General features: G+C 33.1%; 1 protein-coding gene across 2 annotated transcripts in view; it reads left to right on the top strand.

The window, feature by feature from the left end:
• The window catches only part of LOC114335322 (putative phosphoenolpyruvate synthase), a 153,531-nt gene that overhangs the window by 105,772 nt on the left and 35,560 nt on the right, over positions 1 to 12,199 (top strand). For both annotated transcript variants that reach the window (XM_028285546.2, XM_028285545.2), the window contains exon 12: positions 6,058 to 6,342. In XM_028285546.2, the coding sequence (XP_028141347.1) occupies positions 6,058 to 6,342 (285 nt within the window). The remainder of the gene's footprint in view (positions 1 to 6,057; positions 6,343 to 12,199) is intronic.

Here is a 12,199-nt window from a genome sequence, read left to right as displayed (position 1 = left end):
GTTTGTATAACAACCAGCAATAATTTTACAGACTTAAAATTTTATTTTTTATACGAAATAACTACAGAACAATCCTGCCTCTTTGTAAAGAGCTTTATATTAACATTCTTGAGATATGTGCAAAATGGCATGACTCAGAATATCGTGTGACTTTCCACGAATTTTCTTACACATTTTTTAACTATGTATAGGAAAAAAGGTGTAACTAAACATCCTGCCATTTTAAATAATGTCTACTTAAATTATTTATTTTATAATAAAATTTATTTTATGACTCAGAAAATCATGGAACCAGGTTGAAAATTTTCCACAGAATTTTAAAAGGGATAAGTGCAGTTAAACATTAGGAGACGTCATGCCAACATTTTTTTCGATCATTTTCAAATAATTATGTTTAATTGATTAAGTTGGCAGGACTCAGAAAATTATGAAAATTTCATTATTTTCATTACCTACATGTTTGTATATCTATATACTCGTTTAGTCCTTTAGCAACCCTCCTGCCCAAAAAATTTTCTTCATAAAATTGATAGTATCCTGTCATTCTATGGATATGGCAGGACTCAGAAATTCATCGCAACTCCCCATTTTTTTCCTCATGAAAAATCTAATTTTCACAGGAAAAGTCACAGGAAACCCGTAGATTTTTCCATAAATTGTAAGTAACTTTTCTAACCTTCCAGTATTGCAAAGGGCAGGACTTAAAATCGTGGTTGAAGTTCTGTTAATATCTCCCGATTTATATGTAAAGCGTTAACAGACCATTTAGGTCCATTGCTCGATGGATGATTTCCATCGTTTTCTGTTCTTATTTTAATATTTATATATTTAATATTTAAAAGCTGTCAGCTTCCAATCTCTGATTGATATCTCTTTGACATTTTCTATTACTATATATCTCCATTTTTTCTTGGTCTTCCTCTCTTTTTTAGCCTCTAGTACTCTCCAATCAATAATCTTGACTTATCTATTACCTTGCATTCATTCTAGGTGTCCGAGCCATTCTGGTCTACGTTTTTAACTACTTTTGTTATTGGAGGGTTAGAATACAATCGGTATACTTCTACATTAGTTCGTATTCTGCATTCTTTCTCTACTTCTTTTCCTCGAAACATTCTGCGAAGTATCTTTCTTTCCCATAGTCCATGTCACGGCAGCGTATAGCATTGCAAGTCTAATTATATTTTGTATAACTTATTTTATATGTTATATGTTGCTCTTGATCAGTCTAGGTTGATTTCAGTTTCTCCCTTACATTTCTGGCCAATAATAGCACCTAATTAGATATATTCATCCAGCTTTTCGAATTCTAAAACTGATCCATCCTCTAATTTAAAGGAGCCCCTAGTATTTATTCCTTTTGTGCTCGAGATTTCCATCTACTTGGATTTATTAATATTAACTTTCAGTCCTATATTAGAACTTCCCTAATCAGTCTTTTTGCTATACTTGACAGTTCTTTTCCATTTCTTTCAATTAGAACCACATCATCAGCGTAAGTTAAGTATTGACGATCTTTGTAGAAAAGAGTACGGAACCTATTTGTCTCACAATCACTTACAATTTTTTCTACAACTAATATTTAATAGCAAGGTAGATAACATCCTTGGCGAACATCTTTTCTCACTTCGAATTCTTGTGAGACTGTACCATTGCATTTCAACACATATGATTTTTCTAATTGTCATTTTTACCAATCTTACTATTTTTTTTATACTTGGAATTCTTTTAGCGTTTGTATTAATTTGTTTCTGTCCATTATTGTAAGCGGCCTTATAATCAACGAAAAGTAATTATGCTGAAATGTTGTATTTATAGCAATTGGTCAGGATTTGTTATAACATAAAAATTTTATCAGTTGTTGATATTCCATTGTAAAATCCTCTCTGGTATTCCCCTAGATTCTTGTGCACATACCTATATTTCTAGTAATTTTTCTGATTAGTATGGTGAGAAGTTTTTGTGTACAGCTATTATAATGGACTTATTCCAGTATTGGGGAAGTCTTCATATCTCTTATAGTATCTTTAATTTTTCTAATGCAGGACTTGGTATTTCTTCTACTACTATTTGGGGTTCGGGAACATTATAATTTTCTTCAGTAACCACTCCGCCATTTAGCAACTCTTCGAAATATTCTTTTCATCCTCGCATTATATGGTCTTTATCCATTATCAGGTTTCCTTGCCCATTTTTACACTCATCACTCTCCACTGATACCAGTTTTAATGTATTTTACCTCTTTGTAGAAATTTTTTATTTCGTTTTCCGTGTAATTTTCTTCAATATGCTTTACTTTATCATCCATATACTTTCCTATCCGCGCCCTTACGATTTTCTTTGCATTTTTCGTTGTTCGGCATTTCTTCTTTCTAGGTCGTCTTGTTTTTGCGATCCTAAACTTTTTTATCTTCAATCCTACTTCTTTTAACTCTGCTTGTCCCACTTTTTACATTCGTCATTGAACCAGTGTTTTTTTTCTAAATCTTTTTGTTCTTAATATGTTCTTCGACTTTGCTTCCTTTATAGTGTTTGTTAGAAATTTTGTTGTACATATATATATTTTTGTTGTTTTCATTCTGGTGGGATGTAGAATAGCATTATGTTGTTTTATATGCCATTAGAGTGAAAACTTAGTCTTGTTGTATATTACTCGCAGTACCATTATTTGTTTGACATAACTTTCTTGTATATCCTTTTGTTAATCCTGTAGTACCTCAAATGATCAGAGTCTAGGTCTACCCCTTTGCAGGTTTTCACATTTGTTATTAAATTGGAGACCTCCTCTTGTATTAAGATGTGGCCTATTTGGTAAGTTTCATTTGATCCCGGAATTTTCCATGTTCCGTAATATATTCTATTTCCTGGATTGTGTACTTATTATTTTCATTTTGTTCTTAATCGCGAATGTAATCAATCTTTGGCCATTATTATTTGTATTCATAATAAACTTACGTGCATAGAAATCGGCCCACTTAAAAATTTGGTCATTTTTGATGTCTTATATTTCCTAAACCTGTTGACCAATTTAAGTAATTTTTTGAACATGTTATAGCCTGATTCATTAACAATACCGCTGTAATAATATTGTTGCTCGATAGGTAAATTCTCATTGTATACCGGGTGTACCAATCAAACTGTGTTTTTTTTCTCATAGTTCGCATCACCCTGTGGAATATTCTAGCATAACATTCTGTTTTTTGATTCATTCGTTTATGTTGGATAATAAAAAATTTAGGTAGGTACTTTAACAACTAGACATGTTCTTCATCAATACACGGTGTTTCTAAAACGACAAACTTTAAGGGATAATTCTGCATGAAATAATAATGACAGTTGGCTTTATAAACGTATGTCCGCAAATTTCTGAGTTACGGGATATTGAATTTTTTCTTACAAACTGACGATTATTTTATTGCTTTAAAACCGGGTGAGATATGCCAATAACATTTGGTGTTTTTTAAGACGTAGTAATTGCACATTTTTTGACATACAATTAAGAATTTAATATTCACCATTAGCGCGCATACGTGTAATATGACCGATCATATTACCCGTATGTACGCTAATATTGAATATAAAATTCTTTATTTAATGTCAAAAAATCCGCAATAACTATTTCTTAAAACCTACCAAATTTCATTTGCATATCTCAACTGGTTTTAAAGCAATAAATAAATCGTCAGTTTGTAAGAAAAAATTCAACATTCCGTTTCTCGGAAACGAAACATTTGCGGACATACGTTTATACAGCCAACTTTCATTATTTTTTCATGCAGAATTACCCCTTAAAGTGTGTCGCACTTATTTAGAAACACCCTGTATTGATGAAGAACGTTGCTAGTTGTTAAACTACCTAACTTTTTTATTATCCAACATAAACGGAATCAAAAAACAGAATGTTAAGAAAACCCGAGGCTAGACATAGTTGGGTTTTAATTTTAGTACCTATATTAAAAATGCTAGAATATTCCACAAGGTGATGCGAACTTTGAGAAAAAAACACAGTTGGATTGGTACACCCGGTATACAATGAAGATTTACCTGTTTAGCAACAATATTATTACAGTGGTATTGTTAAAGAATCAGGCTATAACATGTTCAAAAAATCACTTAAATCGGTCAACAGGTTTAGGAAATATGAGACATAAAAAATGACCAAATTTTTAAGTGGGCCGATTTCTATGCACGTAAGTTTATGTTAAATTTCGCCCCCTGTTCTCTTCCAACCTTTGCACTGTCATCGTCTATAATAATTTTATTATCTTTCTGGGCATTTCTTCAGTCGATGACTCTAGTTCTTCACAAAATTCATATTTCACTTCTTCTCATTTTTCTTCTGTTGGAGCATGTCACGTATATTTTTATCAGCGATATCATTTTCTCTTTTCCTTTAATTCTAATTGCATACATTATCTCAGATTTTATTACAAATCGTTTTACCTACTTGTGTTTTCTATGTTTTCATTTCCCAGAAATCCTACTCCAAAATTCCTTTTTTCGCGTTCACTTGTATAAAACGTGTATGGATCTAATCTTTTCCAAGCTGTTTCCAGTTAAATGCATTTCTTGTATTGCTATGAGCTATGATATGCTTTACAAAAGGAGCGGGCATTGTAATGATTTTAATATACAGTGATGAATGCGCTAATAACCGACAAAATCACGTACTTAAAAGACGGAAAACGTTATACGTTGTGAAATAAAAAGAGATGAAACTAGTAGAGGTGGGAAATTTAGCGATAGAAACTTATAAATTTACATTACATATATTGATTAAAACTTTATAAAGGGTAAACCCTGTATATTTGATTGTTTCCCACCTTTAGACACGTATCGGACGAGTTTGGCAACTACCACTGTGACAGTGGCAGTTTTAGTTGACATAATCCTCTGATACGTCTAAAGGTGAGGAACAATAAATAGGTAAATTTATAGATTTCTATCGCTAAATTTCCCACCTCTACTAATTTCATCTCTTTTTATCTCGCAACTTAATATGTTTTCCATCTTTTGCGTTATTTTGCCGGTTATTAGCGCGCTCATCACTGTATTTTAACCATCCAAACTCAATTGCGTTATTGGAAGTAGGGAAAGGCGGGCAAAACGGGGTAGCTGCCTAAAACGGGGTACCCACTTTTTTTTCAATATCACTCGCGCCATCTATACGATGTTAATGAAATTATATTATAGACGCCTGTTTACGCCTTCTGTCATAAAGCAGATATAATTAACTGTTAGTCGATTGTTGTGAAGAGTACATGTGCGTTTTTGGTTAACCAAGTTATAATATCGGCCGAAAAATAATCCATCGTTAGTATTACTTAAACAATTTATTATTTAATATCATTACTTCCAACTAACAGTGAATGTGTTCTAGAGTATTCGTTTGTCATTATGTTAAAAAATAAAAACTTGTAATAATTTAAACAGGTCATAATCTCAAAATCTGCTCTTTGGGCAAAATGGGGTACCAATAGGTAGGGTAAAATGGGGTACCCTTTTTACCATACCTGTTGGTAGTCTTTACCCTTTTACCATACCAAGTATGATAGCCGATGATCAAACCAAATCACAGACGAGTAAGAAATCGCAATTGAATTAAACTAAAAAAGTCAGATTCAGAAGGCGAAGATAGTGACACTGACTGGTTCTGCGGAAACTTTTTTCAAGTTACACAGAAGGATGGATAAGCTGATCCAGTTGCCTTAAATGGGCTAAAAATTCATGTGCAGGTGCAGAAGATGAGGATGATGAAGTAGTACTTGTATGCGAATTTTGTCAATAGGCTTTTCTTGGTTTCAATTTGGTACCCCATTTTACCCTATACGACGGGCATAATGGGGCAATTTACATTAGTTTCTGTTTTTTCATATAATAAAAAAAACTTTGACTTTTTTTAAATTTAAATTATATTAATAAATAGTTACTACTATAACAATGATATTTGTCTTATTTTAAGACCTTAAAAGTTACAGATTTTTTTTTAATCCCAATTTAAACCTTAAGTACCCCATTTTGCCCGCCTTTCCCCTACACTACATACTTTTTTTCTAGGAAAAAATATACATCCTTCAGTCTAGGCCTATTACTACTCTAAACCAATGGTCAGACTTTGAGCTCTCGCACGAAATGGACACTCCAGTAAGAACTAAAAATTCATATTACACTGTAGCCAACGTAAGAGAAGTTATTCCCAAGGCTGTTACAGTATTAACTCATTCTACCTCAGTAAAATCTACGGATTGGGCTATTCAAAAGTGGGCGCAACAAAATTTTGACCGGGCTTCCAGGTCAGGACTTATCACGTACCAACATAACATGATGTTAGACGTTATTACGGTAAGAATATTTATATCAAAAACCACAACAATTAAATTACAAAAATAATATAAAGTCTAGTTAGGCAATACATTTATCTTTTAAAAGGATTAGTAAAACAAGCAATTGGCCTTCGTAAGTTTTCACCCAACATGACTGGTAGTAGAAGTCGGTATTTGAACTCTTCGCACAACTTTGCGTCGATTGATATACGATTTCAGTAATGTTGAGTCATTTTTGCAGAACTTCCGGTCATACATTTTTAACCGGAAATTACATCAAAATCAGAGTACGCGATAATTCAGTACGCGATGATTGATATATCCATCTACTATTTCTGCTACTATAATGTGGCACTTCCGGTCACACCTTTTTCACCGGAAATATAATTTGTTTTCGTCTTGCTAAGGCGCGTCGAGTAATATATCGTTTATACTATTTCGACGACTTTAAAACAGTACTTCTGGGTCCAACTCTGGAACCGGAAGTCCGAGGTTAAATTTTTCTATTTTAATATCATTTTTGAATTATAAGCTCTCACTCGATGCCTCATTTGTCATTTTATCAGTTCTAATAACGAAGAAGGACAGACAGACGAACGCATTGTGATTCTAAATGCCAAAAACGTGGTCCTGAACCTTTAAAAGCGTAGGTATATTGTTCAAACACTTCGGAATTACTTTCGTAGGTATTTACGGTTTTTTTGCATCCCTTATTACAAATCTGATATTACTTTTTGAAAAAGAAATTGAAAAGAAGAAATTGAATATAAAATCAAAACGCAAAATTTTTGTCAAATTTGGTATTTTAAAGTCGCTGATTACAAATCTATTATTTTTTGAGAAACAAAATGGCGGATCTAATATGGTCGAAAGAAATTCGAAAATTTTATTTTAAACGCATATTTATTTTCTTGAAATTTTCAGAACCTTTTACAGTCGAACGCGCTTATTGGAATAGCCTTTGTGCCAAGTAAAATATTTCTATAACCGGGATATTCCACCAAATCAAAACTATTATGTATCGCAAATGAAGTCCAACGTCAACTTGTAAAAAACAATTCAAACATAAAAATCGATCATGTTAGTTTACCATTCTCAGCCTCAGCTAGAAACCTTAGAATTATATTTGACGAAAATCTAAGATTTGAGGAACATGTCAAAAACATTAACAAAAAAGCTTTTTCATCATTAAAACTCATTTTTATGAATCGTCACATTTTAAGTAAAGACTTAAAAAAAGCTTCTATGTGAGAGCCTTGTCCTGTCTCATTACTCTTATGGTGATTTTATTTTTATGCCATGTCTACTGGAGGCGGAGAAGAATAAGATACAGAAAATGCAAAACTCCTGTTGTAGATTGATTTACGGGATTAGAAAATATGACCACATTTCACATAAAATAAAAGAATGCGGTTGGCTTAATATGAAAAATAGAAGCACATTATCATCTAGGTAATTTTATTCACAAGTTACTTCTGATGCCAAACACCTCCACTATCCTTGAACAAAAGCTCGTCCGAAGAAAGGAAATTCATATGCTAGACGTGAAAGACACTTTCACAATGCCACAACATAGATCAGCTTGGTTCTAAAGAAGCTTTACCTACAACGCAGTAAAGCTGTATAATTCAATTCCTCATCATATTAAACTATATTCAATTAATCAATTCAAGTATAAATTTCGTTTATATCTTTTTGATAAGCAATAACATTGCTTACCAATTATGTTGTGCATTAAGCTGCACGGACATATTGTTGGTTGAGCTGTTTTGAAACAATTTTTTTTCTCAATGAATAGTTTGAAAAAAATATTTTTTTTTGAGTACTTGGTTAATATTTAGTTTTTTCCCACCTTTTTTTAAGTTACGTTTCTTTTTAATTAGTAAGTGTAGGTTTATTTTTAGATCAATTAGAAGCGTCGGGGATTAACATTTGGTTAAGTAAGAGTAGCTTAGCTAGACTTCGCCAGATGTTATCCCAATAGGGTTTAACTTTTTTGCTTTTGTTCTATATTCTTCAATATGCTGTAACCATATACTTATTTGTTTTACATACCAAATGAATAAAAAGTCTTTATTATTATTATTATTATATTATTATATTCTAATAACCGATCATTGTTTGCTGGTATGAACGTTTTGGGACCTCAAATTTCTATTTCTTAAACGTGGATATTCCTTTAATCGGTATTCTAATAAGCGGGTTCGACCTTTATGTACAACCGCCCATGCATATCTACTTAACAATCGCCAGAATCATGTATAATATGCGGCATTTCACACTTTTGTATTTAAACAACTGCCAGCAATAAAGGCAGTTAAATGCTTGGTTATTGGTTTGGCTAACCAATGTGATTCTGTATCTTCTTAATATACATTTTGAGATTAATAAACATTAATCGCAGAATTGTGCAGAATTATGTACTTTTGAATGTATTTTTACAAAATTTTGATTGTTTGAAGTATATTTTTACTATTTATTCATTTAAAAATTGTATATGTTACAGTTCAAGTTGATTATCCAGTTGGAGTTGACTCCAACTAGTTGGAGTCGACTCTAACGGCTGGTTTCAGTAAAAGTTGATTATAAATATAAAATGAAGATTTATATTCAACATTTACTAGTAAAAGTAGACTCCAACTAGGAAAAGTATACTCTTCCCAATGCCATTTAGTAAAAGTTGATTCTGATTCACACAAACAGCCGATTCTAGAAATTAAATGTTACTAAATATGTTCAAATTAGTCTAGGCTGTATCGTCGCCCTCGTCAGGTAAATTACTCCGATTCGAATTTTTTGCACAAACTTACTCAAAAAGAGGTCCTTATAACAAATCTACTAGGTGCCAGGCAGTACCTTGATCGATAAATTGTTTAAACAATTTTTTTAGACAAATTCACAAAAATAATTTTTTCACTTCGAACAATTTTTTTTTAGATCATTTGGGTTAGTCTGAGCAAAAAAAGGTATTTTGTGATTTTTCTCTAAAATTGATTGTTGTCGGGTTAAGGATCCCCCAAACCGACGCAAAAGTTTTGCGACGCGAATTTTCCGTAGCGGAACATTCGCAGGCGGAGCGGTAGCGGACAAGGGTTCCCCATATTGACGCAAAAGCCGAAGCGACTATTCGCCATAAAAATGTGAACAAATTATATTTTTAAATCGGCCAACAGGTTTAGGAAATACAAGACATCAAAAATGACCAAATTTTTAAGTGCGCGTAATCTCAGTGCACACAAATTTATAATAATATTATAATATAAGTATAATTAAAGAATACTAACACACCCACGTTAGTATTCTTTGGTATAATGAAAACTTACCATTTTCTCCTAATTCTGACCCTGTACTATTCCAGACTATCCTTTTTTCTTATATTTTTATAATGTTCGTCCATTAAATCATATATTATAGGATATTGTTTAACAATTTCAATGAGTTTTTCTGTAACAACCATTTTAAAACACGCGAAACTACAACGGTAGCGGAAAAAACCGTGCATGCAGCGTTTCATGAAAGGAACGCTGTTCTGCCGCGATCGTTGCGGATTCCGCGCAAAGTGGTCTGAACACGTTCATAATCCGCCGTGCCTATCGATTCGCCGCGATTCCGCGTAGGTTGCAATTGCGAAAGTTTCGCGTTGGTTTGGGGGAGCCTTTATACGCGATTTAAAATTTGAAAAATGCGAAAATAGCCATTTTCAAGGCTTAATAACTCGGTTAAAATCCATTATTATGAAAGTCAGAAAGTGACCAAATCAAAGTTTATAGCCCCCTCTACAAGATCCAGGAGAAATTTTTGTCACTACATATTTTATTACTAAGCTTTATCTTTAATTATTAACAATGAGCGCTAAGTGCGTATTAGGCGGCCGTCAATGGTGAGTGCTAAAGAGATGCACCATTCCGGCCGTCCAATGGTGAATCTCACTCGCACTCACATTGACGGCCGCCTCAATACACGCTTAGCGCTCATTGTTGATAATTAAAAATAATATCTTATTAATGAAATAATGACAAAAATTTCTTCAGTATCTTATAGAGGTAGCTTTAATTTTTGATTTTTTTTAGTTTCTGACTTTCATAATATATAATATCGTATGGCATTTTTGCCTTTCGGACAGTTGCGGCGCCAATTACATCTTTAACCCTGTTTCAAGTAAATAGTGTCGATGTACACTGTCGATTAGGGGGACCGACGGCTTAACGTGCTCTCCGAGGCACGGTGAGACGGCTCGTGTCATTATTGGAAATGAAAATGGTTTGTCTTTGGCAGGACCGCAAATAATGATATGTACCACCAGAGGTACATGTACCACAGATTGAGAACCGCTGCTTTACATAATATGAGATAGAGTAGATAAAAATTATTTTTGTGAATTTGGTTAACAAAAATTGGTTAAACAATTTTTCGACCGCGGTACCGCGTGACATCCTGTGTATTTGTTATAAGGATTGTTATACGGATCTACGGATGTATTTCTTTGAGTAAGTTTGTGCAAAATATCGAATCAGAATAATTTACCTAACGGGGGCGACGTTAAAGGCTATACTAATAAGTAGTTGAAACGGTCAAAACAAAGAAACGCACACTCATCAAAAATGCACTTGAGATTCTCGTATAATCAACATTTACTGAATCGATCCAGGAAGAGTCAACTCCAACTAGTAAAAGTTGATTTAAATTTTTAAAATCAACTTTTACTGCTCGTTTCAGTTGGAGTTAACTCCAACTAGTTGGAGTCAACTCTAACTGAGAATCAACTTGAACTGTAACATATACATTATTTATGCAACTTTATCTTACATTAAAATATACTTGCAAAAGAAGAATCTGCTTTACAGCGATAAAATTGATAAACTACAAAACGTTTTACAGCGTTTTCAATGTACGAGTTTTTTTCACTTTCTCTGCTGGCCAATATAATATCATACATCTCACTCACTGATCCCTGAGCTATGAATATTAATAAATCCGGTCTAATGCTTATACCTGCGTATTACGACTCTACGATAGTATGGAAAACAACTGAAACATGAAAATCCCTAATGAGATACGGCATGAAACCGGAAATATATTATATTTGTTTTAATCTTGCTAAGACGTGTCGAATAATATATCGCATGTACTATTTTGTCGACTTTAAAACAGTACTTCCAATTGAAATTCTAAAACCGGAAGTCCGCGGTCAAATTTCTCACCTTTAAGACTATCCTTAGATTGCAAGCTTTCATTTTTCAAACAATCTGTTTGAAAACTAATTTGCATATTATGGCGCATCTAAAAATGGTCTAAGAACCGTCTTTAAAGTTGGTGATTGGTTACTGACATTGAAATTTTGCTATACTTAGTATTGAAATCATTTAATGCTAAGGTACGGATTGGGAAGAAACTTTTTTTTGCTTCTGCAATTGCAATAATTTGCAAATTAGTGCCGTCCCAAATAACAGGACCTCTAGGATCATAGTCAAGATCGTTTTCAGGATTCTATGGCTGATCTATTCGATATCTTTTTCAAGCCATTTTCAAATTCCTCTTGAAGTAAATGGCCCAATTCTGAACTTGCTGTTCAGTCAATTTTCGTATTTTGATGTTACTTTTAATAATCAAGCAATCTAATCATAATTTGATATTCTTTTCGTCATCTTTTATATTGCTAAGATCACCTTCAAATGTTTATGTCATGCATTCTATACTCTGTGGTCGGTTCTATGAGCATGTTTTTACCGGTGTATGTTGCTGGCCTCACCTTCCAACTCTTCTCTTTATCTGAGTTTGGTACCAGCTATCCTTCTATTAACTGCACTTCTGCTGATCTCTTTAGAGCGGCAGTATCGAAAGTGCGAATTTCCATGATGGTTGCCGACCTTCTTAGA

The sequence above is a fragment of the Diabrotica virgifera genome, chromosome 4 (assembly GCF_917563875.1).
Source record: "Diabrotica virgifera virgifera chromosome 4, PGI_DIABVI_V3a".
In the NCBI taxonomy this organism is placed as follows: domain Eukaryota; kingdom Metazoa; phylum Arthropoda; class Insecta; order Coleoptera; family Chrysomelidae; genus Diabrotica; species Diabrotica virgifera.
Note: the sequence above shows the minus strand (reverse complement) of the source record. Positions and strands in the feature narration are given on the sequence as shown.